We start from the raw sequence: 25,988 nt of genomic DNA, 5'->3' as shown, positions 1-25,988 counted from the left end.
GTGAAGGTAGTAAATTAGCATTCTCACGATGATGAGCGGAACATGTGAAGATAAGTCTATTATAGCCCCTGAACGCAATTGGACCGATGAACGACTAGCCTGGATTACTATATTACAACCCACTCGCACCCCCTTTCCTCGAACTGAGACTCATGGATAGGATGTTGGACATGTCGACTCGCATGCATATTGTTGCAATCCCCGCAACGTGTCAACGCCATTAGCCAATACACACCCCCTTCCCCTTTGAACGCCTCAGTTCTATAAAAGCGGGTTGGTCGACGGTCTCCATCATCGGCACTTTCTTAAAATAATTGAACCATCCGGACCAAGGCCGTGTTTTTTCATTCACCCCCATCTCCGAAATTCTATAATCGTATCCCGAAGACATAATTAAGGTGAGAAATCTACGGCATGGAGAAATGCCAGCAAGAAAGAGATTACTTACCCCCCAAACGTGTTATCATCGTAAGCTACGTTTAATATTTTAAGTACCCATGTTTCAATGTTTGTGCATGTTTATGACTTTGAATAGATCGGCGGGTCCCTCTCCGGACTCATGCACGGCATCGTGCTCCACCGTCTCGGAAGCACAGTCCGAGTCCTAGAACAATCGCTCGCCAATACACCTATCTCTCACATGGCAGGGGTATGCCTCGGTATCGATGTGCAACGCCTTCTGGAGCGCTTTGATCGTACCCCAGGAATTCCCTTGGGTATTTCGGCTGTGCAATTACAGTCACTCGATAAACAGGGCAAGATCAACCCTTCTGTACGAATCAATCGGATCATGTCTTCATGGGATGCACTTTATTTCCGATTAAGAGCCAATTTCGACATGCAAGCAAGCGACTATGTCCCGCATCCGCCTGCATTGGATTTAAGGGCAGATGAAGACGCAGATGGCGCTAAATCAAGAGCAAGATATGAAATTGGAAAGCAAGTCATAGGTATAGAGCAGTTCAAGAACGGTCAACTACTGGTTCGCTATAAGGATCATACGGATGGTGGCGCAGATTCACAAGCACTGGCAGACCTAGTACTCGGTGCCGATGGCCCAAACTCAATAGTCCGCAAGATCTTTTTAGAGTCAGGTCAAGCAGATCAGAAATATACGGGATATGTGGCATGGCGCGGTATAGTTCCAGAGGAGCAAGTGAGTGAAGAGACGCGAGAAGTATTTCGGGCAAACATAACATATTCGATATTAAAGGGTGAAGGTGGCCACGTGATACTGTAAGTTGAAAGCCTTTATATTAAAGCTCATGAACTTTATAGTTACTGATGTCGCTACGTAGTTACTACATACCAGGAAAAGGCGGTTCCGTCGAGCCTGGTAAGCGCCTCTTGAACTTCTGCTGGTATACTAATATTCCGCTTTCCTCCCTGAGTACGATCATGACCGACATCAATGGTAAGCAGCACCATACCAAATTACCACCCGGACAAGTCCGCCCCGAAGTCTGGGAGACCCAAAAGGCTATAGCCAGAACACAATTCGCGTCACCGTATCTCGAAGTCATCGAAAAGATCGGATTACCTTTCCTACATCTCATCACCGATTACTGCTCTCCACGCGCCTCCTTTATGGGAGGCAAAGTCCTGCTAGTAGGAGATGCGGTCTCCCTGCTGCGGCCACACACTGCTTATTCTACGAATCAAGCCGCATACCATGCCCTCTTGACCGAGAAACTGGTCACTAAAAAACTGACGCTGGAGGAATGGGAATACCAAGTTACGACCGCTGCATACGTGCATTGGAGGCGAAGCGCGTGGTTTGGAGACTACTTTCAGCGACCCCTTTATATTTCCATTAGAACCGCCGTGCTCTTCTGGGCAACATCTGCACTGGCAAAACTGAGGGTTTGGATGGGGTGGTTACCACCGCAGGTAATTTAGTTACCAAGTGAGGAGTAAGGAGCGCTGGTTCTTAGTTTCTCTTATTGTCTCCTATCCTACTTTGAGCACCTAGCCTACCTGCCACATAGAGCACCTAAGGCAAAGTGTAACCTCCGTCAACTATTAAGTCGGCACCTAATGGGAACTGTTAGTTGGAGGAAGCTGAAGTAAACACGAATTACGACTAACCTGTTACATAACTGCTGGCGTCGCTAGCTAAGAAAACGTATGCCCCTTTAAGTTCGGATGGCTTGCAAAACCTACGCCCGGGAATCATCTCTATCCACTTGCTTCTCCATTCCTGAGGATGAACGTCGAGCACTATATATTCGTCAGATGTGGTAAATCTATTCGTATAACACTACCTAAGACTTACTGTCTGTTTCGATGAAGCCCTAGTTAACGTAAATTATGGTTAGATTGAGTTGCTTGAAGCCTTGGATATAATAATAATGAGATCACATACCGGCGAAACATTGTTAACCCTTGCGTAATCCACCCACTCTACGGCCAGCGACTTTCCAAGATGGACTAGAGCAGCCTTACTCGCATTATATGCAGCTTGATTTTGAGGAACGTTGACGAGTGTTGCCGACACCGACCCTGTAAATATGATGGAGCCCCGGTGCGGTTGCCCGTCCGCCTTGAACTGTTTCTCAAACACGCGCGCCGCAGCCTGCGCCGCCCAGAACGCGCCGTTCACGTTTACGTCGAATAAATCACGGAACTTGTCTTCCGGGTAATCTAGAGCCGCGATATTTGCGGTGACGCCCGCATTCGCCACTAGAATGTCTAGCCGGCCGCCACCGACCTCCTCTGTAACCGCGTTCACGACGTCTTCGATTTCGGCCCGTGAGCGCACATTGCATTTATATGCTTTGACCAGTCGACCCTCGTTGGCGGAGGATACTTGCGCAGCTATCTCATCCGCTTCTTTTGGTGGCGTGCTCGAGTAGGTTATCGCCACCTTCGCGCCGGCTTCGCAAAGCCCCCGCGCAACTTCAAGCCCAATTCCTCGACATCCTCCGGTGATTAGAGCAGTCTTTCCTGTGAGGTTGAAGTGCGATAGCACCGGGGCGTCTGGATTAGGATGAGGTGCGAGAACCATATTTATTAAACACAGATTATAAATTTAGGATGAAATGAGAGGTCTGTGCAACTTGATATGTTACTCTTAAGATAGAATTTAGATAGAATTTAAATACGCACGGGGTCTGAAGCCCGGCATCACATTTTAAGGGGGGTAGTTAAGGGGGGTAGTACCGGATGGGGTTTGGGTCAGAGGTGCTCGGCTCGCATTCGTGCGGGTAGTAGACTGTGGACTACATCATCCCGAAACTTAGACTACTAGGTTAGACAAAATACTTGATCCTCTCCAATCAAATGATCCAAATGCCGAAGCGGCTATCGGGTAGAGTGGGACTTGGAAAGCATCGTCGGTATTCTCCTCACTAAAGTGGCACTGGGGGATTGAGTAAAACTACCTACCTACACATGAGGACACAAGACCGGAATAGGATTAGTTACAAAAAGGTGGTAACCAGAAGGCTTTATAGAAAGTCTGATTGGCCTAAACGCCATTCCTCATAGACACACAAACGTACCTAACATGCCCCTTCTTAATGAGTGCTCTGATTAAGGTATATATTTCGATGCCCGTACGCTCGAAGACGGGTTCCGGGCGACCTCCGTAAGTGGATCGTGATATTCTCAGATTTCGGCTCCGGTACCACTTGACTTCTAGCACTCACGGATATAAGATTCAAATTCCTAACCATCAATTGAATAAGTCCTACTATCACGACTCTCACAAGTACCGAAGAGATAAATCGCCTATAAAATAAAAATAGTTGATATTACAGGAGAGGTTCTATACTAAGGTAACGAGTAGACTAGGTTTTACTTTTTAGGGCGGGATAAGTAGGTATGGTTCGTATAAGTTAATGCATCATGATGGCCGAACAGATCCGGTACCAAACTCCAAGACCGACAATTTATATTTTCTTTCCTTTCCTTCTTTCCATTATATCGTGGAGTATCATCACATTCTATATGCCTTGTAGCTGGCATCGCTCGGCTTGTGATACTCCGACAACCCCTTATTCCAACGAACGAGCTTGTCGGTAGACTCCGAGGCCGTTGGTTTGCCCGCCTCGTACATAGAGTCTAGTCGAGCTAGCGCTTCGTCGTTGCCGTTACGTCTCTTCCGCCATACGCATCGAAGGATCAAAATCACCATGACGATCAGCGCTAGACCGCCTCCGCCCCCGGCAATGCCCGCCACGGCTGCCACTGGGAGGTTGCCAATCATTCCAGTATTCCCATTATCTACCGTCTGTGCTTGGGTAAGAGTATTACCATTAGAGTCGGCTATGGCGCTTTGCGTAGCGGTGGAGTCTTGCTGGGGAAATTGAGTGACTTGGGCCGCCGGAGTTGAGGAAAGTTGTGTTGGGGCGTCTAGTGTACTACTGGGTGTTTCTGGGATGTTGAGACTTGTAGCCACACTTTCGAGGATAGAGCTAGATGGGTCAACGGTAGGGCTTGATGGCTCAGCGATAGAGTTTGATTGTTTAGTGGATGTCACGAGGGTAGTTGGCGGTGCTAATGTTGTTGGGATTGATGCTTCAGAAGGCGAAGGCGGAGGCGGAGGGGAGGGCGAGGGCGAAGGTGTTGTTGGTGGTGGGCTGGCAGCTGGTGTTGTAGTCGGCTTAGGACTAGCAGTCGTCTCCGGTGCGTCGGGAGCCGAGGAGTCTGTGTTTTCAGCAGCACCGGGATTGAGTGCAATTGCCGTAGTCTGAGGTGGTAATTCCGGCAACCCCGTAGCAGAGGTCTTTAGAGTACCGGCGCTCGTGGGTTGTTGACGTTGTGGTTGTTCGTCATCATCGTCATCATCCTCGCCGTCCTTATCCTTCGAACTTCCAGGCTCAGGTGTTGCTTTTATTTCGCCGTCCGAAGTCGCAGTCGCAGTCGCAGGCGCAGTCGCACCAATGTTAGCTTCGGATGTAGTTCTCTGGTTTGCGTTCCCAGTATCCTCCGCTGATGTCGCTATCTGCGAACCCCGATCATTATCACCGTCATTATTCCCACCCAAAAGACCTCCGCCCAAACCTCCCAAAGTATCACCCAAGCCACTCAAAAGGCCAGCCATGGTAGAATAAAAAATAAAATAAAATAAAATAGAACACCAGGTTCAAAGAAAGGAATATTAGAAAATTATGCGATGCTATCACCAGGACTCTCGCATCGAATATCGTTGCTTAAAGGTGTGAAGGAAAATCAAAAATACCTTCAAAGGTTTCTATCTAGAACCCAGGAAATGGGGACTCCATCCTGGAAGTACGAAAAGCGTCGCGCTGACACTCCCCAGATAAACCCCTCGGAAAGGGCTTGGTCTGAAGTCATGATTCGATTCTTTGGCACGGTCACAGTTTCATGTTCCCTGGCAAAACCGTCCCTGGATTGGTGTTTCGTGCCGCGCTGAGAAGGGATTGATCTTCGCTTGATCCGCAAATTGTAACACCCCTGTTGAGGCGCTCTGTGCATACATACCTGACATACCTCATAGGCCCTGCATTGGGACCCTTGGTCGATCAAACAACGTCAGGTATTTATGGGTTTAATTCGTTTCTTCCACATCGTCTTAGTAGCCAGAGCAGTCGACTTTGTTTCTCAATGTGACGCAGAGCCCCTGTTGATCATGGGTATGCGACAATAACCTAGGTACGTACGTACGTAAGTCGGCTATCCTCGACGTCGTCGGAATAACGGCAAGTTTTCAGCTGAATTAGGTACGTAGAAGTGTTGTAGAACGGTGCGGTATAACAGATTTCTATTTCTAACTTGGAATTATATCGTACTGTATCAATCATTGTTGATTAGACTCTTATTTGCATGATTACCTCAGTGTGTAAAAGTGACTTCATCTTCATAGTCTAGATCCAAGCCAGATTCAGAGCAACTGTGAGAGTGCAGCGCCCAATATATAAGTTGATCTTGCCTAGATTATTGGCAGATGAATTCTATGATCACTAAGTAGCATTTTACGCGGAGGCCTCTTAACGATCTACATATGGGAGGGCTTCTGTTGTGGGGATATCCACTTTGCTAGCCGCCGTTCGCTTGGTCTTCGTGATAATTCGAAATCTCGACAGCGGTAAGAAATGCTGTTGCGGAAGACGCGGAAGGACGCTCACCCGGATATTCATTCTCGACAGCGCGGTAAAGTTCACGTTTAACGTCAAGGGCTTAACCGAGCAATGGATACCTATATCAACGGCATCGTCAAGACGATATGATGTTGCTGATTGATTTGACATCAAAATGCGGCGGTTTGATCCTCGGCCATCCGTAGACGTTTTATCATTATCCGGCCGATGTGCTCTAATACAGAAAGATCGGTCTCGCTAAGGGGCTGTTTTAAGTGGGAAATGCCGGTAGAACTCACCGGAGAAGCCGATTCATTCTATTCCGGGCATTGAATATTCTCTCGTCTACTTCCCTGAAGGGCATGATGAACTATGCGTACTACCAGGGTTAGGTTATTGACAACGTAATATATTCCCGTAAGGTACTTATTCCCACCTCATCCAAAAGGTTCATCGAATTTGGCTTGTCACCTGTGTTGAGACAAAAAGAATTCCGTTAATGTGAGTCCCTAAAGTATAGGGTTTCTAAAGCACTGAATAATACAGGAATAATTCCTATATTATTCAAAATTATATTATTCATCCCCAAATCCTACTATGGTAGTCCTGAACGGCCTGGAACCACTGGCTATGTTTAATGTCCGCCTTCCCCAACGCTCTGCTGTCGTACTCGCTACCCATCACCTCCTGCTCGAGCCACCTTTCCACCTCTGACAAGCGGTAATTAATCTCACGCTGATTTTCTTCGTCTTTCCAATATCTTCCTGCCCACTCGAAGAAAACAAAGAACCGTCCTATACATGTTAGCGATCGAAAGGGTAGCAGAATGTCCACATAGGTATTCAGCGTCAAATCTTCGTTGTTATCCAAGATGAAATTGCCCTCTCCAAATGCTTTATTGATTACCCTCTTCCGACTTCCTTCATCTATCCTGTATGTATCCGGCTCAAAGCGAGTCATATAGATGGCTATCGTTAAGACGGGGAGATTCGCATGGGTCCTAAGGGAGTCGACGCTATCCAGCCAGTGACAATACGGTACGTGATCCGATGATGACGAAGAGTCACGCGTCTCAAAAGGTGCACATACTAACTCCAAGTAACGAAGATAAGATAGTGTATCAGGGTTAAGAACCTTCGTGACGAATATATAGGTTTCGAATCCAGCTAGAAAGTGTGAGCGGCCCTGCCATATTCCCATGATCGGGATGATAATTATGCGATTATAGGTATAAAAAACGGCTCGAGAAGATTCATACATGGCTCGACTAACAAGGAATAAGGCCTGCGGGGGACGCCAACATCGGCAGCGAGAGGAGTAAACACAGTGCTCACTCATGCAAAAACATCCAAGGTTATGATGATAGTCTGCGCATATAAAACGGCCGTGATAGGCCGTCCCATGTTCTATAGGATACTCAAAGTAAAAGCCACGTTGTGGATTCCACCGGACTTCATTTGTAGGAGTGATCAGATCGGTGTATTTGAGTATTGATTGTTGGAGGTCTTGTGGGAGATCAAGGAACCGGAAAGGCTGATCGAGACGAGTAGAAGGACTGGCCGACACTATGATGGCTGCTTGTCGGGCCATAGAATAGAGATCATCTTTGCCATGATTATCTTTGTCGTGTTTATATTTGTTGTTGTGATTATCTTTATCGTATTTATATTTCTTGCGATTGAGACGCAGTGCGCAGTCTTTGATACTTCCGGGGGAATCATGGAAAGGTGCCAGCACATCAGAGACGATAGATATTTGCGACTTCAAGTCGCAGATAAAGTGCAACCTAAGCTTTTGAGGACTCGAGTGTGTGAGAATATGCTTTGCAGTTTTTTGCCATGCAGCAATGCGACTTTTTCGAATAGGCTCGGTCTTTCTACTGTCGCGGATATAACCTCCGGGACAGTAGCCACCAGTCATGCTGAGATGTACGTATAAGTTGGTCAGCTTGCTACAGGCAGAGGGAGTAATATTGCCAAGAATACGGAGCCCATCCTCTACAGCCCCGTCGGGAACGACTAAGTCATTCTCTGAGTAGACAATAGCGCTAACTTCGGTATAGACGGCTTTGCAAGTCTGAAGGAGGTGAAATGTGAAATGGAGCTCATCACATTCTGTACAAGGGTCACTTTCGAATCTTTTTCTAGCATGATTAACCCCTTCGAAGTCTTCGTGAGGTTGTTTTAATGAGTGTATGTAGACCGATCTTCCGCTAATGAGACCTGCGTAATCATATATTCGCCGTCGGACGGAAGCCGGTAGATCGAGGAATGTCCGATTATGCGTGCAGGTCCTCCGGCCAAGCCAACAGCATATTCTTTCCTGACGCATGACTATGCTATGGCTGAGAGGCAGGTATCGTTGGGTACCTAAGGTATTGTTAGGTAGGTTAAGTTAAGTGTTGAGGGGCATCAAAAACGCACATGTCAGACTGTCAGTGCGGCTCGAAGCTAGGTGGAGAAGTAGAGGTAGGTAGTAATTTATACGGATCCGTAAAAGCACTGGACCGCCACAGGGATGGTAATGATGGGCACTCAAACAAGCCAAGACCAGACATTGCGGTCTCTAGTTCTCCAGATACCCCGCGTTTAGGCCTACTCTACGGTATAATTTCCAACCGATTACAGGTCTAAAAGCCGTATTAGATGAACTAAAATAAAGGCTACCTAGCCTAGGTACTTAGTAGTTAACTGTTGACGTAGAGTCTTTATATTCTTCCCTTGATCATTTGTGGCGGCGTGAATAACGTAAAGTTATGAAAGTTATCATAAACTAATCTTTAAGAGGTAGCCACATAAGTTAGAATCGTGTGAATATAAAAGGATACCTGTTAAACATGGCCAATGTTGATCTTATAAAGAAGATGCGAGAGGCTGTCAGTTTGACAATCGACCGCGCAAGCCAAGACTTGAGGGAAAAGATTAACCGAGAATTACATCAACATCCCGAAATAGCATATCAAGAAGTGTTCGCACACGATACCATCACGCAATTTCTTCAAGAACGCGGCTTCATCGTGAAGCGCAGTACTTATGATCTCGCAACGAGCTTCGAAGCCGAGATTGGCTCTTCTGGACGTCTAGTGGTAATCTGTGCTGAATATGATGCACTACCTGAGATCGGTCATGCTTGTGGCCATAATTTAATCGCAACATCATCTATTGCTGCCTTTCTCGGCGCTGCTGAGGCCTTGAAAAAGAGCGGTGATGCCGGACGACTCCGAATACTCGGCACTCCAGCCGAGGAGGGCGGCGGTGGAAAGGTAAAACTAATCGGTGCCGGAGCATTTAAGGACAATATTGCTGCAGCCATCATGGCCCATCCAATGCCTATTCATCAGATATCCGGCTCCAATGAGCCACACGTATATGACGGTCTAGCGGGGTTAAAGATGATAGCAAGTCATAAGTTTCGCACCGAGTTTCGTGGGAAAACAGCACACGCTGCTGGTGAGCCGTGGAATGGCGTCAATGCCCTTGACGCTGCCGTCGCAGCGTATAGTAGTGTCGGACTTCTTCGCCAGCAAATCCAGCCCGACGAACGTATCCATGCTGTAATTGAGGTGGGCGGGACGGTGCCCAACGTAATTACAGATTACACGCGTATGAACTGGAACGTTCGAAGTCCGACTATTGCCAGAGCCAATAAACTGCTTGCCCGCGTGAAAGCGTGCATAGAAGGAGCAGCGACTGCAACTGGCTGCGAGCTCAATTATATCGTGTAAGCTTCCTAGATACACGCGAGACCATGGTTAACAAAAGTAGAGCGCCGACATACGCAAACTTGACGGCAAACAAAGCTCTTTGCGAGGCATATGCGGATGAGATGGGACGTATTGGGGATAAGATTATATTGCGGAATGAGAAGCCCGTAACAGCGTCAACGGATATGGGTAACGTATCCCACATTATACCGAGCTTCCACGGCGCGTTCGCAATATCGGCGCCACCCAACACTTCGCTCCATAATCCCGGGTTCGCCGCAGCGGCTAGCACCGACGAAGCTCATGAAAAGGCACTACGATGTGCGAAAGGGATGGCGATGCTGGCCGTTCGGGTACTCTTGGACGGAGAACTCGCTTTTAAGGCTCATTCCGACTTTCAACATAACCATGAGTGGTGATTGCACACTCGACCGAGTCTTCAGATACCCGTAGAAACATTCGTTATGATATAATTAAGTGAATATGGTTACTACTGGTACCATTTAATGACGATTTTAAAACCTATCTATTATTCCTCAAAACCCATACGCCTTCAGCATTGGATCCTGGAGAAATCGCTGCATCGTTTCCTCCTCTAAACACACGCTGATGTCAAAATCCCCTGTATCCGCAATGTCCATGACCTGGACAAGCCCGTCCATTCGCGGCATCACACCTTGCACGTACCGAGCTAGTTTATGCGTCGCGCAGAAGTCAACCTCGTATGCCTGTGCTCGTACCCATGAAGTAACGAGTGTATGTTGGGAGCCGAGGAAGGCTTGCCATAGTCGTTGTGGGCTAACCTCGTAAGCTGCATCGTGGATGTATGCTGACACGGCGTCAGGAGTGAATAGGGACATTGTCTGCCTAATCGAGCCGGCAATTGAACCGATTGTTGCAGTGCTCACCTCGGAGCCGGGTTTGGCAACATAGCCTAACAAGATCGGAGAGCCTACGAAGGCATCTGGTAGCGGTGGGTCGACCCGATTGCGGACCCCAAGGGTGATGTCGATATATACCTGCTCTTGAGATCTCTCAAGCCGTCTTGCGCGGTTGATAAGAATCCAGATGTGCGCCAGAGCAGCGTCAAGCCGTGAGACGCGGTACCCCCTAAGGGGCTCTGGAAGGCTTCTCTCAGCGGCCTTCTTCATCGCAACAATGGTTTCCGCCGTGAAACGTATTTGTACGTGTTCCACTGGAGAAGCCATATCCCATGTTGGCCAGGGTGGAAAGGAGGAAGGGCTTAGCTCTGAGCGAGCCAGTTCCTCCGGTGGTGGTCTTGTGCCGAGTGTTGACGCTTCGGCCCAGGGAGGATAGCCTGGTGCATCTTTGGCCCACCAATCGTATCGATGCATGGGCAGAGCTCTCGCTATTCTGACTTTCTCTGGGTCTGGTCCTGTGGGGGTAAGACCGGCGCGCTGGTCCAGCTGCGAGGGGTCGAACAGTGGTGCAAGACGCTTTTCCCCATCGGATTTATCACCCCCAAACAGATATCGCGACTGCGCTGCCCAGCCATGGGCGAATTGCATAAGACACATAGCATCCGAGAGGCAATGCGCAAGCTTGATACCGATCGCAAATCCGCCGCATTTGAAGCTCGTTAGTTGGATAGCAACGCCCGGCAAACCCTCAAACTCCGACAAGCTCGAGAATGCAAGTTTCGTTTTAGCGAGGAGGTCATTCTGAGGAAAGTCTGTCGCATTCCATACTTGCTTTGCAGCTAACCGCTCATCTTGGCTCGGTACCACAGCACTGAGCTCTCGGCTGCCCTCTACAATTGTCAATTCCACCCCAGGATCTCCTGGGCTACCATACACAACCACTGGTCGGCCAATATGCCGAGAATTGACGTCTTCTTTCACGAGCTCCTCAGATGCCCATCGGAGCTGGCCTGCGAAGTGCGGGTAGTCGTCTAAGGTCTGCCTAAGCGCTTTCTCCAGCCGTTCGAATAAAGTAGGATCACGCGAATCGGCGTTTTCAGCTTGATCGTAAAGCCAGATTGCGCCGCATGGTGCAAATCGCGCGACAGATGCGTCAAGGACAGACAATTTCGTTGTTGTTGTCTGTTTTGGGCCGTTCAGGGGGAAGACCCTCTTTGTGTGTTGAATTTGATATGTTGATTCCGTCATGACACTCCGAGCTTCCGGCTCTTTGACGTCGTCTCTAAATCTCGTTAGGGAGGTTGTGTTTTACCCCCTTTCCTAATGTAAGATTCAGCCTTCCACTGTCGGTGTTAGCCTCTCACTTCCACGCGCGTAGCTAAAATGACTCTGCCCATTTGACCGCCACATGATTCAAGAGGATTGGTAGTGCCTATTAAGAATACTACTTTATATAGGGTGAGCAGGGATCCGCTATTGAATCTAATTGAGTATAAGGAATATATGCCTTAGGAGTGCCGTGAGAACAACGAGTAAGCCCCTATTGGGAAAGTTATTGATCGGATAAGATCGGGTATGAATCATTATGAATCATAATGATACGTGGCTGTGCCGTAACTCGCAACCAATGTCCATATCCTATTACCCTCGTCCTCCGCCACAGAACGAGTGGATACTTCTAGTGGTAAAATATCCCATAGTATCTTGGCGAATTAGCATACAGTCGGCCCTACCGATAGAGCCTCCGCAACCTGCTGAGCAACTACATCATGGATAGGATAAGTTGGATGTAAGTTATTGAGCCAGAAATATTCGTTCACAGCAACTCCACAGCTAGGGGTAAACGTGTCGTCATCGGGCGTGCCACTGGGATTGTTAGTACTTCGCTCGAATATAGCACGAATCAATCATTCGGTGCCCCTGAGGAAGTGTATCTTACTTTTGATACGCATCGCAATAACTGGTGGTATTCTTAAGGCCAGCAGTTTGCGCGTATGTGCTCGGCTTATCCAAAACCTCGGAAAAGCTCTTATTTGAATCATAAACCCAGACATTGACTTCGTCTGTGTGGTTGCTCTTCAATGTAGCGGCTGTATCTGCTACGCGTTTGTTCCAATCTGCGATCGCTTCTTTCTCCGTCTCCACAGATTGTTCACCCTGGCCAACTGTTAACGGACTGCGGTCCACAGGCGGGACGTTGATGAAGACGAAATTCCTGGCGCCACTGTCATAGAGCTGATCAACTAAGCCTGAGTAAACATCAAAGATCTTAGTGTATAAAGGACCCGAGGACTCTGACCCAGCCCAATACGAGTTCCCAACATCGTTGATACCAATCCAGAAGGCAAATATAGAATCGGCACTTGTCCATTTAGGTGCAGATGGCGCTGTAGCAGAAGCACCCGTGTAGCCCGGGATAAACTCTTCCTGTACTTGTTGCTTAACCGACAAGACGGTAGGTGTATAAGGCTGAACAAGATCTGAGTCGACAGTCGCACCTCCGTAAGCTAGATTGTAAGTTTGTAAGAGTGACGCATTGTACTTGACGGTCAGATATCCAACCCAGTTGGGCCCATTCGACGACGTCCATCCCGGATACTCTGGGTTCCCAAACGGATTAGAAGGTGAGGGAGGAGTTTGCGTGTAGTTGAATCCTACAAGCAAATGTTAGGACTGGTTCCCTTAGGTCAGTTCATCTTTCTTTCAGTACCTGTCTGTGTATAGCTATCCCCACTAGTAGTAAGTTAGTATATACTATGTAGAATCTGATCAGAAACGCTAACAAGATGAAGGCATGTTTGATATCCTTCCAACCCGTCCATTCTGTCGTCACCGCGCACTCCTTTGTCGCCGAGGGCAGCGCGTACGTACTCGTCGCAAGGCATGCTAACGTTGCAACTACGAAGTGAGCCATATCTTGCTAGCCCAATGCTGAGATTCTACTGAGCCCGCACTGCCTGGTTTAATCTAAGTCGCAAATCCGATGCCTATATCTCCTAGCCGTGCATTCGCGATGGACTTAGAATAGACCCTGGCATGGACTGAAGAATGGAATAGAATTGAGTTTTGAAAACCGAAGGAACCAGACTATGGGACGTTATTATATATTAGAGGGCTTATTTTAGAATTCACGTAAGACATTTTTACGGATGGGTGTACTTGAAATTGGGGGCGGCCCTTTCGCTGTATTCAGCATTCAACAGCACGGAATGAATTTTGTTACCCATCATAGTATGGTCCGATTTGATACTGGCCATCCAGACTCCATCGCTAATCGTACGATTTAATACACGCCTTGCAGTTCCGCAGAGGAATGTTTTCAATGCTAGCACGCCACCCCCAGCACGAAAAGTTGGAGAAGACGGGGCATCGAGCGCCGCCCTTTCAAATCCAGCATTCAAATTCCGATGTGAGTTCCCACCAATTAAAGATGAAAAGGTCGCAATTCAGAGCTGCCTCATGAGCTTATACGGAGGCAGAGGTTCCGAACCACGATGGGATAGAGGTACCTAAGTGGGTTAACGGGACACACCGAAGTTATGATGCTACGCCGGTCAAGAACTTTATCTGAGCTTCGCGTGAAGGAAAGCTAATAGTATCTTAATCGGAAAGGAAGAAATACTTACCCGGGCGCTAGTTGAGAGGTAAAAAGACAAGCCGTGAGGTTGCTGATGAATGAGTCCATTGACTTGATTTTGTACTGTGCGTACTGTGCGCTACCATCCTCCCATCTACCTATATTGCTTGGGATCAGATCTAAGTTAAAATATTTCAAGTTACTCTCCTCACATAGTCAACAGACAATTTTATTCGACATTCTACATGCAAAAGAAGTGATAGAAAAGGAAGAATACCCTTAATGGCGGCTGTGGCATGATTCAACTTCGCGATCGTTACCCTGATGTACGATCTTGAACGCCCGTATATATACTACAATATGATAAATGTCTTGATTCCGTTTGGTCAAGTTACCGGCCACTTCCAATGGTAAGAGATTAATTACACTACAGAGGCCGAGGTGAGGGTTAAATATGATGATAGAAAGCTATCGGAGACTTATGAACGCCATTTCATTGCGGCCATATCTCAAAATAAGCCTATCATAGGAAGCATTGCTGCGGAGATGATGAATATGGGGGAGCTATATAGCTGTGGTTAGTTCCGGAATTATAAAAAGATTAAACAAAATTACTTCGACTTTATCTTAACGGGGTAGATATATTTATCCCTTTACTATTATAACGTGCTAGAGTTGATCGCTTATATAAACGCGCAGCTCGTCACTAAACAAGGCGAGTGCACTGGCGCTTCTTGCGTCCCTATCAAATAGACTATTTACTATGTGCCGCCATGGTAATATTGGCTCTCCTTCATATGGGCTCTTTGCTGAATGTATAAGGCATGGCGTTGTACTAACAAGAAAAACCATGTCCTGGTTTCCGAGTATTGGTTAAGCCTCATCTAAAGATATCAGACCATTAATAATAACTCAGTTCCCTTCTTTTATGATGCAGTTTTGATGGCCTTCCGCTTTTAAATCCAGATACGGGAAGCAGATGTTACTTTCATTAGGTTGAAACCATGGGTAGATGTTGCTACTGATTATATCCGTTCCTAGTTTGGGGCCTTATATATGCCATTTTCTGTAGTTTATATATACTTAACGTGTAACTTGTATATCTTTAGGAATATCGTTCCTCGGGATAGCATCTATTACGTCGAGATGTCTCCGAGCCCAACGAGAAGGCACATGGTTAAGCACTTCGATTCGATTTATAGGGAGCATAGCGTTCCGAAGATTTGCATGCATTATGAATTCCGAACTAGTATTCCTTCCTAGGATAAAGTCTGAATTATCATCTATCGAGTAGATTTTTGCCTGAGCTGGTAAGGCTGGGTCATCAATATGAGCTCGTCGAAAGTATACGGTTGGATTAAGGGCGCCGTAGGAACCGTCCAAGGCGTTTCTTTTCAATAACTCACTGAATGAAATCCAGAACATGATTCCCATAAAGGTGACTTGGATTTGCTATTTAATAGTATTTTGTATATAAGCTGTTGACATATATTAATTTTGGCAACTTAACTAGGTTTATCCTTGCTTTTCATGAATCGTGGAATAGTCCATTCTACCCCTTTTGGTACGTACCGCTTTCATGATAGGTCACTTATTTTTCTTTTTTTTTGAGCTCCGGCGTCGCAATGTCGAATTTCTTCTTCATGCCCGGCTTCGGGAGGTTTGTTGTCATCGCCCTCCCAATCGACAGGTCGTCAAATATCTTTATTATTGGTTAATATGATGAAACCTCACCACAACTCGGAGTTGTCGAGGGACTGTGCTAAGGCGAATATTGCCCTTGTAGCTGAATCGCAACAAGCACCGCGATTTCGTAAACGATTGACGCGTCGCACGCCAATTCGATCTGCATCCCGCTTCGTTCCTCAAGATCCCAACGAAACACCAGAGCATCATTTTCCCCTACAAACTATTTCCTCGCGATTTGCCCAGTCTCGCTTCATCAACCGCTACGACAGCCGTGAGATATTGATTCTTATTGACGGGAGTTGCATCAATAATGGAAGCAAGAATCAGACTGCCAAGCCATCTTCCGGTGGGTGCAGTTTCACATTCAAAGGGCCAGGAAGATACGGATCCGAAGTAGAACATCCTTTCAAGGATGCTAATTACAATGACGGTGGGATGGTCGGATTTCCTCTGGAGAAGTGTGGACCTAGAGGCGAGAATTACGATGCGACAAGCAACAGGGCAAAACTTAGAGCAGTAATTGCAGCACTCGAATTTCGCGACTGGCAAGAAGAAGGATGGCGGCGCATCGTCATTGCGACCGACCTCAAATACGTTGTTGACGGCGCAATAAGCCATCTGCCAACATGGGTTCGACGCGGTTGGCGGACTAGCAAGTTGAAGAAAGTAGCTAACCGAGACCTGTGGGAAGAACTCAATGGCGTTATTGAGAATTTGCAAAGGCGTGGTACCTCTATTTCATTCTGGCTACTTCGTTCGGGCAGCTTGGCTAAGACTAAGTCGACACTGGTACGTGAGACTAAAGGTGCCGCAAGAGAGGCCGCTATTGAGCATACTGATGAAACTGCGCTGGAGTTTACAAGGCTGTGTGGCATCATGTTATAAAGCCGTGATCTTTCGATTTTGGGTCTTTTACGAGGGCTCCGTATCTGATGATGTTATACCAAGCATCATCAAGAGAGAACATTTTGTATGGTCAGGATCTGCTGTGGTACTACACTTTGACTCTCATTCCGAGTTGCAAACACAGTTCGCAGGAGCTTGGCAGGAGTCTCGGTTAGTGTCTGGGTTTTGGGTATGCTAAAGCTGCTGGATCTCGTTAGTATGAAGGTGAAATAAGAGATTGTTAGAGCAATGATGGAGAAGCCCTGTACATTCGAACTTGCCGGAGCATAGAAACATAGTATTCATATGTGGAATGCTTCATGGCTTGAGCATTGTATCTTTATTCATTATCTCCGTATGCTCTTAGATGATCCATCAACCAATCAGACCTCTCTAATAGGACCTTTGTAGTGTTTCTTCGCCCGGAGCGGATACCATATAATAGAGAACAAGATAACGACACAAAAGGGTAGAACGCTCCAGTTGGTCGTCTCCGCCGTCGGATTGTTCGTCTGGGGCCAGAAGGACCAAAATAACGTTACCACATTATATACACAAGCAAATATATTATTGATAGTTCCCAATGGTTCGGGAATTCGCCAAGGTCCCCAAGTAACTTCTTGATCGGGTTCATCTGTTTCTCCTGAGTAAGGAAGCATCTTCCCTGTAGTACGGCGCCAAAGAAGAAGAGCGCAGGGAACCATGTAGGAAGCAAATAGAGCAGCTACCGACAAGGAGCACAATGCCTGGAGGGCGACGGCAGACCCAAGCGCAATTAATGATAAGAGTACGGTGACAGCGAAGGTGGTAAAGATCGCATTCGTCGGGAGGGTGTTCTTAGTGAGCTAAATATACCAAGTCAGCAAACATGGATTAACTCTTAAGGCACATATACTCATTAGGTAAAATACCTTTACCAGGTGGTTTGAAAATGGGACGCCTTTATCCCGAGAAAAAGACCAGAGCATGCGGGCCGTCGAGGCATATATACCAATGCTACCCGCCACTGTCAAAGCGAAGATGACACCCGCCATGAGGCAAGCACCTGTGGTCGACTTAACCGCGGAATCGGCTATCTGGAGGAAAGGGTAGAACATGGTATCGACAGCTGCCACTGTACACGGTTTACTGTCAGTAGTTGCACTTAGGCAGTCGTAGGGGCATTGGAGTGTCCATAGAACTACACTATAACTTACTTGCTGCATCCAAGTCGCTAATACAAAACACCATAGCGATAGCCATACCCAACGCAAGTGCCCCGTTAATAAGAACCGTATACATCAACGCCCGAGGAACTACTAGGGGAGCTGATTGTATCTCTTCGGACATATGAACAGCACAATCAGCTCCGACTATAGCTGTAGCAAGTGTCGGGAACCCAACAAAGAAAGCCATTGTCTCCGTAGGCCAGTTTCCGTTGTTGAGGAACGTTGTAAAAACAAAGCTCGGTTCGTTATGAGGTGCAAAATATACCACTTCATCAACTAAGTTAGCAACGACATCCTCGAAGTTTCAGGGGTTTTATAATTCTCGCTAGAGTAGCAGCTCTTCACCAGGATCGATTAAAAAGTTTGGCTCCTGAAAGAGGCCAGATAGCAGAGGAAAAGGGGCTTCTCGTTGGTACATACTTGGGACCAAAACTCCGAAGAAGCCGGTTAAATGGAGAATGAGAATAAAGGCTTCCAACTTTGCCAGTATACGGCTCGTGGTAGAATTTATAAAGGTGGTAAGAAGAGCAAAAGCCCATATGAGTAGTACGGTGTGCCATGCCAGAGGTACATATGTTGGGTGAGCTAAGACGATGATGCCCTGTAGAAGAGTTGCGACAAGATAACTGCACATAACAGAAATTGCTTGCCATGCTAATGTTGTGAGCCAGGCAGTCATGTATGATAAGAAGGTCGAACATGACTTTGGACCTAGCATCGAAACCCAGTGGTCTACGTAGTAAATGGGGTTAGTAGATGATCAGACCGGGGATATTGTAAAATTTCTTCATACATTGACCAGCAGCAGTCGGCGCTGTCGAAGCCAACTCAGCTAACGTCGCATACATGGAAATAACCCCAATCCAATTAACTACGAGCCCCCATATAAGACCGGATGGTCCACTGGTTCGATTAGCATTTGTTAAGCATCTTGACAGCGTTCCATTAGAACTACACTAGTTAAGTAAACTTACCCTATAATAAGGCCCGGGACGCTTGTCAGGAGAATGCTTTCCCACGAGCATAATGCCGAACAGGAGAAGCCTAGAATTGACATAAATCCAAAACTTCGAGTCAGCACTGGCCGTTTCCCAAGCCGCCGGAGGACCGCATCGTCATCGTAATTGTCACGCTTGCGATAGCTTGACGACGATTCGTCGCGGAGAAGATTTCCGACATTAAGCTCAAGCTCGTCTTTCGACATAGCGATTGATATGCGCAAGGATATACGCAATACCCTGATATAGAACGATAAATAATGCGCGAGGAAGAAACCGATAATATCGGGACCCGAGTGGGACGACAATAGGTCGAACTGAAGATCGACTTCGGTTGCCCGGCTGTGGAGAAAAGAACGTGATGGAGGTGAGACTGGACGGGTTGGACAGGCTGACAGGATAGAACGCGACCCCCCCTCTAACACGCTCTATTAGGCCAGCTGAACTTCACCCGGGATTGTCCCCAAAAAGTGGCTGCTTGGCCCGAATAGACACTCAGACACTGAGTGGAATATGTAGACAGTGAGGCACAGAGCTAGGGGGCGATAAGCGAAAAAGCACGCAACCAAACAACACAAGGGAGTGGCCTGGGTGGCCAAACCCTCTCGTGCAAAGACACGGCACAGCATGTCAAGGATGTAACATCACATCCCCGCACTCGGTGTGTTTCTGATCCTCCCAAGAACCCGTTACATTTAAACAAGGTCCTACATATGTATCAGTGTATGTAGGCGTATTGAGCGGACCAATCGGTCTACCTACCAGCCTACCTGAACCCCTGGTAATAAATTGATATTATTGAAGCGTCAAATCCGACTTAAAATGGCTATCATCGCCATCTATGTTATCGATACAAGTTCTACCTACCTCACAATCTGTAACGCTTTTGACTCCCGACATTTTGCTGTCAATAATCGATCCCCATGTGCATATTGGTATTATCATATAGTCGGCGACCGCGTCCAGTTCATTCAATAGTGTCTACGGGTCATAATTCGGTCCCGATCCAGTGCCGTTAGCATGCGTTCCTGATGACGAAACTCCTACGATGCTCTCCCACGGTGCTTGATTGGTGGCGTCGTTATGGGGACATGGCACCATCTCTGAGGATTTTGTCTTTCAAGTTTCCAGCTATGGTCCTATACTGTAGACTAAACTAAAGACGTAGACATCTCTACACAATAACTCAGTGATCTTACTAACAATGCACTTCTTCAGAGGAGCAGCAGACAACAGAATACCATTGACCATATAATTATAGCAATATCCTATATTCCCGGAACCATTCATCGTTTGGTAACGCCTTTGCACCTAAGTCCGCTATCCATCGTAGCCGTGAGACCATAACCCTATGTAGTCGGTTTCCTAATTCCGTCGCTCGTGTTCCGCATCAACGACCGCTCCAGGGGTGATGATCACATCCGAGGTAAATCCACCGCGGATCTCCTTCTTGCCATCGCGGGCCCCTAAGTCGTGTTAGTTGGAAAAGTAAAATCTGCGGTAGGCTGAAGAATGAATACCTAGGGGGCTTGCAGATGCGACGGTGCTGAGTCCCAGCAATGCCGTGATGAAAGCCTTGTAAAGCATTTTGATGTAGATAGACGATATATTTGTATGGGCGTAGTTTGTTTTTTAGACAGTATTGTGGTCTATGGAACTAAAAGCCCACCTCTCGTAACAGGCCGGTCGACTGACGGGAATTTATAAGATGAACAGTCTGATATCAGATGAAAGGAGTACCCCACTAATTGATATACAAAGTCAGATGCAACATCGTTAGGACTATCGTTAGGACTAGGTACGATCACACAAGAGATCTAGACTACGAAACATGATTGGCTCAGTCGCATCTGACACAGTAAATCACAGTCCTACGTAGGAAATTAAAAATTCAATATCACATCCGCCACTTTACAGGGTATTTCACATTGCCGGCGGCTGTATCGAGCGGTGAATGCCGTAGGGCTTTCAAGCGGGGTGCCGAGTTAACTGTCTGAGCCATGGGTCGTGCATATCTGCAACAGGTAGTGGGCTGGTGGGATGATAATCTCATAGGCGCTCGATGGTGTAGGTTGCATTGGAAAGATGATACACATACCTACATGCAGACATTCAGACATGCAGACATGTTGACTACCTCATACATAGAGCCAGATCTGACGCTTGCGTATCCCAGTGGGTCATAGCGCAATGAAGTCCTGCATATCTATATCCGTCGTACGACCTGTGGAAGTCATAAGGCTGAGTGAGATCCCTCTGTCTTATATTAATATCTGAAATTGGGCTCTCTTCCTTACCCAACTTCAAAAGTCTCTCGCGTCCTGCTAGCAACAATCATGGAGAAAGGCTCGACAGAATCGCGAGATCGCCTTCTCGGTGAAACGGAGTACATGGACGCGAATTTCAGGAGCTCCGATGAGTCTAAAACATCGATACGCCGGTGGATACGCAACAATGCCTTTCTACTTGTGATATTTGTGCTCCTGCTATACATCGCCATTGTCCTAACTATTGACTCCGCGGCGAGACTCGGGACGCAAGAACAATGCCTCGGAGTGGATAAGCACTTTAGTATGGGTTAACCATCTCATATTCTAGTATGAAATTCTACTAACACTGTATAGGGTTACCCGGGAATGCTGTACGGTACGAAGAGAAGCAGGAATGGTATACTCTTCGGGAACCTTGGAATAAGGAGCCATCAGACGAGCTTGATGATCTATGGGAAGACTTGTTATATGGTTAGTATCCCTCAAGCCAGACTCTTATCGACGTATACTGAAATTCTCTAGCCTTGAATATCAGAGTTTCCCCCCATGAAATGGAACAACTTGGTTCAAATCTCACGAATCGTATTCAAGTTGACGGTGGGGACTATCTTGGCGTCATGGGTGTATATCATCATCTTCATTGCCTGAATAATCTACGGAGGATAGTCCATTGGGATTATTATGAGTCCCGCGTGTCAGATCTAGGCCCTACGGGTCCTTTTGGAAAGGGGCACTCAGGTAAGCCAATTGATCTCCTAGTATCAAGAGACCATTAAGCTTATATTTATGACCCCGCAGATCACTGCATCAACGCAATCCGTCAAGCCTTGATGTGCCACGCAAATACCGAGATACACACAGGACAATGGATTTACGACCCTGATAGGCCTCAGGCTTCGAAACTGGGATCGCACTCGATAACTACATGCGTGAACTGGGATAGCTTGAATAATTGGGCACGTAGCAGAGCATTGAGAGCGGGTGAATACACTTACAGACCTGTACCAATCGATGAAACCATGTCAGATTAACTAGAAGATAATATGATAACTTATGTATAAACGTCTTTAAATTCATCGTCTGACATGCATCAAATACTACCCCGTTCAAAGCCATCAGATCTTACGTAATGATTAACTCCTCGAGTATAGGTAATTGGAATTAGAGACAGACATATCAGCTCTATCATAGTGAATTTTCTCTTACTTATGTCACCACTGTGCACGCAAGGAGGGTATTTCTGATGTATTTCCACCCCGCACCTTGAAGCGGCGTCAGCCACGGGTATGTAAGGAGTTTCCAAGCGCTTACGTCTTTGTCTAGGCAAGGGGATAATGTAACCGTAGCAGCAGAGGTGGACTTACTCGAGGTACGGCAGAATCGGTCCGATCTATTCTGAAGCTTAACCTATGGACCCTTTCGTAGCTGCGTAGCTAGCTTACAAGAAGCCGCATATCCAAGTTTCATTCTCATTCTTCAACGGTCAGTCCAGTTTTTTTTTTAGTTTATGAGCATACGTAAGGTACTAATTTAAATCGCACATTTCGCTCCTATCCGCTGGTCTAGACCCATCAACATGGCAGACTTACCCGTCTTAGAAAGTAAAGTGGCTTTTGATGCGCCCAATGCGGGAAAGCCATCCACCACCTGGTACAAGGTCGTCGGCGACCTAGACAAATCGTCAACCCCGGCCTTAATTGTACTTCATGGAGGACCCGGTGCGGGACATGAGTACTTGGCTCCTTTTACGGATCTATACACGCAATACGGTATTCCCATCGTATTCTATGACCAGATTGGATGCGGGAGGTCCACTCACTTCCAAGAGAAGATAAGGGATGATTCATTCTGGACGGTCGACCTTTTTATTGCCGAGCTTGACAATCTTGTTGATCACTTAGGATTACGCGAAAAGGGCTTCTTCGTCGCCGGCCAGAGCTGGGGCGGCATGCTGGCAGGATCGTATGCATCCCGGCGTCCTCGTGGCCTGAGGAAATTGATAGTCGCCGGCGCGCCTGCTAGCTTCCCTCTTTTCGTGGAATACGGTAAAAAGCTACGTGCCGCATTACCAACGGATATCCGTGAGATACTAGAAGCCGGCGATCGAGATGTGAGCTACGAAACCTCAGAGTACGAAAGGGCCAGCGCCTGTGAGTAGCATCCGGGATCGCTTATCGGTTATATTTTATGCGCAATGATATCTTATATTGATTCGGCAGTCTTTTATTCGCGGCACGTCTGTTCGCTCGACCCCCTTCCTGAACCTGTAAAGCAGGCCTTCGTAAACTTGAAGGACGACCCGACATCTTACAATACTATGTATGTACCCCGACGAATCAACTGTAGTAGACTTATCAGGTATTAACATGTGATCTTATGTACCTAGGCAAGGACCTTCTGAGATAGTCATCGATGGCAACCTCAAGGACTGGGAGGGCTGGAAAGATGCCCATAATATTCAGGTCGACACATTGCTTTTGAACGGGAGGTATGACGAGGTGGGGGAGCCATGTGTAGAACCCTGGGGTATGTACAAGAAAACACTAGTCTTCTGCTGACCACCGCTAACTACCAATAGTGAGTATAGTTATCTATTTTCGCGTTGCCTCATTCTACTAACCCCTTAAATTCCATGGATTATGAAACACGTCCGTCCACCATAAATATTACTTTCAAAGGCTAATGAGAAACATTTCGGGATACTAGTTTAGGGTAATTCCGAGGATCAAGTGGGTGGTATTCGAGAAATCTAGCCATATGGCGCACTGGGAGGAGCGTGAACGATTCATGCAGGTAGTCGGTACCTTTCTTATAGGCTACTAAGGCCACTCGCTTGATCATGTTATCAGACGTACCAGCGGACATATTCGTACATGTATGCATTCTTGCTCCTATGGAGGAAACCTGGGGTTATGACTCTGAGAGCTGAAGGTGGGTGAGTGTCGTAATACTTTCTTAGGTCGGTGCTAAAGAGTTACAACAATGTAAAGAGGTTAGCAAATCAGACTATGAGTTACTCAACCAGTCAACTCCATTCGCGGGTTTCTAATTGATGTATACATCCTTCGGTCCATAAACCATACTGCGGGTAGATCCGTAAGATTAGGTTAAGACTTGCGAGCTTGTCTGCGCCGTATGACTGCATCTCATAGGCATGTCGATTATACCAGCGGTGCGCGATAGCCGATACTGATGACTATGTCCTACATATGTAATAATGACTGCTTGGTAACGGCTTTCAAGTGGTCACCCTACCTCCTTATTAGCGCTCCTTATGATAACATCATAGGTATGAGGTGGATGGTTTAATATGTGTCGACAGCCCCGCTCAGTTATACGACGTTATTAGTATACATATGTAGAGGACAGAACGCAGGTGGTAAAGAGCCATTCTTTTGTGTAAGCGAAGAATTATCCGAGCTAATTTCTTGCTCCATCAACGCCGGCGAATTCTTGCGTTAAGAACCTTATTCATAGGGCTGCATTTAACAAGGTACGCGAGGCGGGAACTAAATAAGACCCCAGCTAGTAAGTTGATCACGACGATGCTTAGGTAGGTATCTTTCATATGTACATGTATCTATATTATAATAGCCTTGTATTAAAAATGTGCCAATCTCCGGCCTACATATTTACTCCCTAGGCAAGTAAGCCTTTACATCATAGCTATTGTAGATATGTTTCTTCCCTCCTGAAGACGGCCTTATATTCACCAGATTCCCTACTTGCTATTTAAAAATATTGCTCAATTGCGTCCCCACTATCTATGTTCTTTGGAAACTCAACATATTCCAAAGGAATGATAACCGTATGCGGGAGTCATACAACCCCCCCCCTTAAATGAGGATAAACTCAAAATAACTGCATTACTCAAAATTTAAATCAACAGATCAGGTACCGACGACTCTGACATTAATTACGACATACATATGTATACCTATTGTCGTGGCTAAACCGATGATAGCTCCCATAACGCCTGGCTAAAACACCTCCACGGTATAATAGCTCCCCAAACTTACCTCCTATGTACATATTTGAGGTAGTTATAAGGATCAAAACGTCGACTTCTGGTGTTCTTCGACGAACTGGCACCAATCATCAACCTCCTCCACATAGTTCTTGCTCATGTAAAAGAACGACCCTTTCTTGACAAGATCCATATCAAGGCAGCTCTCTATCTTCAGGGGTTTGGCGTCCGCCTCTTGCCTACATGTTCTATGCAAATTTTCCTCAAAATCTGACAGAAATGAGTTTGGCTGGTAACTTCTATTCGATGACTTTGAGGATTCCATAGATCGTCCTAAGCTGGGACTCTTACGACACTCGTCCTGTTTTTGTTGGAGCGCTACATTCCTCTGTTCGGCACGCACTGCGGCCTTCTCGATGGCAATTCCTCTGCTTACCCTCGCCATGGTCCTGCTGATATCTTCTTGAGAAGTCTATTCTATTACAGAGTCTGGGTTCGTCTTGCCGAACCGTTAGCTTGTGATGTTGAAACGCGGATCCTCAGGGTTCTATATCCTTTCAAAGTATGTAATATATCGGTGCCTGAATAATGCAAGTTACCCAGGTAGTTTTCAACTTATATATTGTTCGTCCGATGGTTGGAAACAATCCCATTGATAATGAAAGGATTGGATGAATAATATGCCTAGAGTCTTTAACAAAGCCGAACAATTCATTATATCAAAGGAGTAGTAATAACAAATGTAGGCTCAAAGGCCGCTAGAATA

The 25,988-nt window shown here is 46.7% G+C and overlaps 12 protein-coding genes across 12 annotated transcripts; 5 read left to right on the top strand and 7 right to left on the bottom strand.

The window, feature by feature from the left end:
- Positions 1 to 207: 207 nt before the first annotated feature.
- Positions 208 to 1,910, top strand: F5Y00DRAFT_272284 (FAD/NAD(P)-binding domain-containing protein; the record flags this gene model as incomplete). The annotated part of the gene is made up of 4 exons (XM_048012944.1): positions 208 to 468; positions 536 to 1,236; positions 1,299 to 1,752; positions 1,818 to 1,910. The coding sequence occupies exons 1-4, from the start codon at positions 415 to 417 to the stop codon at positions 1,908 to 1,910; spliced, it is 1,302 nt and encodes a 433-aa protein (XP_047862108.1). The 5' UTR covers positions 208 to 414.
- Positions 1,911 to 1,923: 13 nt separating this feature from the next.
- Positions 1,924 to 3,152, bottom strand: F5Y00DRAFT_244702 (NAD(P)-binding protein). Its single transcript, XM_048008866.1, has 4 exons — positions 2,366 to 3,152; positions 2,276 to 2,294; positions 2,089 to 2,220; positions 1,924 to 2,034 (listed from the first exon to the last, which is right to left on the bottom strand). Exons 1-4 carry the CDS (start codon positions 3,005 to 3,007, stop codon positions 1,994 to 1,996), a joined length of 834 nt encoding a protein of 277 aa, XP_047862107.1. The 5' UTR covers positions 3,008 to 3,152; the 3' UTR covers positions 1,924 to 1,993.
- Positions 3,153 to 3,940: 788 nt separating this feature from the next.
- On the bottom strand, positions 3,941 to 5,047 carry F5Y00DRAFT_264896 (uncharacterized protein; the record flags this gene model as incomplete). The annotated part of the gene is made up of 1 exon (XM_048011722.1): positions 3,941 to 5,047. The coding sequence occupies one exon, from the start codon at positions 5,045 to 5,047 to the stop codon at positions 3,941 to 3,943; it is 1,107 nt and encodes a 368-aa protein (XP_047862106.1).
- A 1,434-nt stretch (positions 5,048 to 6,481) lies between these two features.
- Positions 6,482 to 8,481, bottom strand: F5Y00DRAFT_244698 (uncharacterized protein). Its single transcript, XM_048008865.1, has one exon. The coding sequence runs from the start codon at positions 8,373 to 8,375 to the stop codon at positions 6,624 to 6,626; it is 1,752 nt and encodes a 583-aa protein (XP_047862105.1). The 5' UTR covers positions 8,376 to 8,481; the 3' UTR covers positions 6,482 to 6,623.
- A 266-nt stretch (positions 8,482 to 8,747) lies between these two features.
- On the top strand, positions 8,748 to 10,302 carry F5Y00DRAFT_150004 (uncharacterized protein). Its single transcript, XM_048004514.1, has 2 exons — positions 8,748 to 9,764; positions 9,809 to 10,302. The coding sequence occupies exons 1-2, from the start codon at positions 8,881 to 8,883 to the stop codon at positions 10,164 to 10,166; spliced, it is 1,242 nt and encodes a 413-aa protein (XP_047862104.1). The 5' UTR covers positions 8,748 to 8,880; the 3' UTR covers positions 10,167 to 10,302.
- On the bottom strand, positions 10,026 to 12,603 carry F5Y00DRAFT_149991 (transferase family protein). Its single transcript, XM_048004513.1, has 2 exons — positions 12,568 to 12,603; positions 10,026 to 12,494 (listed from the first exon to the last, which is right to left on the bottom strand). Exon 2 carries the CDS (start codon positions 11,874 to 11,876, stop codon positions 10,284 to 10,286), a length of 1,593 nt encoding a protein of 530 aa, XP_047862103.1. The 5' UTR covers positions 11,877 to 12,494; positions 12,568 to 12,603; the 3' UTR covers positions 10,026 to 10,283.
- On the bottom strand, positions 11,846 to 13,866 carry F5Y00DRAFT_149962 (carbohydrate esterase family 16 protein). The gene is made up of 4 exons (XM_048004512.1): positions 13,412 to 13,866; positions 13,339 to 13,361; positions 12,568 to 13,282; positions 11,846 to 12,494 (listed from the first exon to the last, which is right to left on the bottom strand). The coding sequence occupies exons 1-4, from the start codon at positions 13,540 to 13,542 to the stop codon at positions 12,341 to 12,343; spliced, it is 1,023 nt and encodes a 340-aa protein (XP_047862102.1). The 5' UTR covers positions 13,543 to 13,866; the 3' UTR covers positions 11,846 to 12,340.
- Positions 13,867 to 15,869: 2,003 nt separating this feature from the next.
- F5Y00DRAFT_272279 (ribonuclease H-like protein) lies at positions 15,870 to 16,931 on the top strand. Its single transcript, XM_048012943.1, has one exon. It carries the CDS (start codon positions 15,925 to 15,927, stop codon positions 16,777 to 16,779), a length of 855 nt encoding a protein of 284 aa, XP_047862101.1. The 5' UTR covers positions 15,870 to 15,924; the 3' UTR covers positions 16,780 to 16,931.
- A 169-nt stretch (positions 16,932 to 17,100) lies between these two features.
- F5Y00DRAFT_244694 (amino acid transporter) lies at positions 17,101 to 19,671 on the bottom strand. The gene is made up of 6 exons (XM_048008864.1): positions 18,962 to 19,671; positions 18,781 to 18,890; positions 18,408 to 18,719; positions 17,976 to 18,254; positions 17,691 to 17,893; positions 17,101 to 17,624 (listed from the first exon to the last, which is right to left on the bottom strand). Exons 1-6 carry the CDS (start codon positions 19,189 to 19,191, stop codon positions 17,163 to 17,165), a joined length of 1,596 nt encoding a protein of 531 aa, XP_047862100.1. The 5' UTR covers positions 19,192 to 19,671; the 3' UTR covers positions 17,101 to 17,162.
- Positions 19,672 to 21,321: 1,650 nt separating this feature from the next.
- Positions 21,322 to 22,286, top strand: F5Y00DRAFT_264889 (uncharacterized protein; the record flags this gene model as incomplete). Its single annotated transcript, XM_048011721.1, has 4 exons — positions 21,322 to 21,556; positions 21,610 to 21,726; positions 21,778 to 21,993; positions 22,054 to 22,286. The coding sequence occupies 4 exons, from the start codon at positions 21,322 to 21,324 to the stop codon at positions 22,284 to 22,286; spliced, it is 801 nt and encodes a 266-aa protein (XP_047862099.1).
- Positions 22,287 to 22,548: 262 nt separating this feature from the next.
- On the top strand, positions 22,549 to 24,332 carry F5Y00DRAFT_244690 (proline-specific peptidase). The gene is made up of 4 exons (XM_048008863.1): positions 22,549 to 23,405; positions 23,475 to 23,574; positions 23,642 to 23,785; positions 23,967 to 24,332. Exons 1-4 carry the CDS (start codon positions 22,832 to 22,834, stop codon positions 24,076 to 24,078), a joined length of 930 nt encoding a protein of 309 aa, XP_047862098.1. The 5' UTR covers positions 22,549 to 22,831; the 3' UTR covers positions 24,079 to 24,332.
- An 865-nt stretch (positions 24,333 to 25,197) lies between these two features.
- On the bottom strand, positions 25,198 to 25,851 carry F5Y00DRAFT_149887 (uncharacterized protein). Its single transcript, XM_048004511.1, has one exon. It carries the CDS (start codon positions 25,665 to 25,667, stop codon positions 25,308 to 25,310), a length of 360 nt encoding a protein of 119 aa, XP_047862097.1. The 5' UTR covers positions 25,668 to 25,851; the 3' UTR covers positions 25,198 to 25,307.
- Positions 25,852 to 25,988: the final 137 nt, after the last annotated feature.

This window comes from Daldinia vernicosa (assembly GCF_022497035.1).
Source record: "Daldinia vernicosa strain CBS 139.73 unplaced genomic scaffold F5Y00scaffold_47, whole genome shotgun sequence".
NCBI classification, from domain to species: Eukaryota; Fungi; Ascomycota; class Sordariomycetes; order Xylariales; family Hypoxylaceae; genus Daldinia; species Daldinia vernicosa.
The sequence above is the reverse complement of the archived record's forward strand: the minus strand, read 5'-3'. Positions and strand labels throughout refer to the sequence as shown.

Excerpts from the sequence above, each read along its gene's own strand:
- F5Y00DRAFT_244702 (XM_048008866.1), bottom strand. The coding sequence starts at position 3,007 with ATGGTTCTCGCACCTCATCCTAATCCAGACGCCCCGGTGCTATCGCAC. Across the intron at positions 2,035-2,088 it reads CGCCAGCAGTTATGTAACAG|GTGCCGACTTAATAGTTGAC; the intron begins GTTAGTCGTAAT and ends AGTTCCCATTAG.
- F5Y00DRAFT_244698 (XM_048008865.1), bottom strand. The coding sequence starts at position 8,375 with ATGCGTCAGGAAAGAATATGCTGTTGGCTTGGCCGGAGGACCTGCACG.
- F5Y00DRAFT_150004 (XM_048004514.1), top strand. The coding sequence starts at position 8,881 with ATGGCCAATGTTGATCTTATAAAGAAGATGCGAGAGGCTGTCAGTTTG. Across the intron at positions 9,765-9,808 it reads TGCGAGCTCAATTATATCGT|AGCGCCGACATACGCAAACT; the intron begins GTAAGCTTCCTA and ends TAACAAAAGTAG.
- F5Y00DRAFT_149991 (XM_048004513.1), bottom strand. The coding sequence starts at position 11,876 with ATGACGGAATCAACATATCAAATTCAACACACAAAGAGGGTCTTCCCC.
- F5Y00DRAFT_149962 (XM_048004512.1), bottom strand. The coding sequence starts at position 13,542 with ATGGCTCACTTCGTAGTTGCAACGTTAGCATGCCTTGCGACGAGTACG. Across the intron at positions 13,362-13,411 it reads ATCAAACATGCCTTCATCTT|TGGGGATAGCTATACACAGA; the intron begins GTTAGCGTTTCT and ends ACTTACTACTAG. Across the intron at positions 12,495-12,567 it reads TATTGCGATGCGTATCAAAA|TGGCACGCCCGATGACGACA; the intron begins GTAAGATACACT and ends TAACAATCCCAG.
- F5Y00DRAFT_272279 (XM_048012943.1), top strand. The coding sequence starts at position 15,925 with ATGATGAAACCTCACCACAACTCGGAGTTGTCGAGGGACTGTGCTAAG.
- F5Y00DRAFT_244694 (XM_048008864.1), bottom strand. The coding sequence starts at position 19,191 with ATGTCGAAAGACGAGCTTGAGCTTAATGTCGGAAATCTTCTCCGCGAC. Across the intron at positions 18,720-18,780 it reads GCCGACTGCTGCTGGTCAAT|ACCACTGGGTTTCGATGCTA; the intron begins GTATGAAGAAAT and ends TTTACTACGTAG. Across the intron at positions 18,255-18,407 it reads CTTCGGAGTTTTGGTCCCAA|TGGTATATTTTGCACCTCAT; the intron begins GTATGTACCAAC and ends TAGTTGATGAAG.
- F5Y00DRAFT_244690 (XM_048008863.1), top strand. The coding sequence starts at position 22,832 with ATGGCAGACTTACCCGTCTTAGAAAGTAAAGTGGCTTTTGATGCGCCC. Across the intron at positions 23,406-23,474 it reads GTACGAAAGGGCCAGCGCCT|TCTTTTATTCGCGGCACGTC; the intron begins GTGAGTAGCATC and ends TTGATTCGGCAG. Across the intron at positions 23,786-23,966 it reads TGTGTAGAACCCTGGGGTAT|GGTAATTCCGAGGATCAAGT; the intron begins GTACAAGAAAAC and ends ATACTAGTTTAG.
- F5Y00DRAFT_149887 (XM_048004511.1), bottom strand. The coding sequence starts at position 25,667 with ATGGCGAGGGTAAGCAGAGGAATTGCCATCGAGAAGGCCGCAGTGCGT.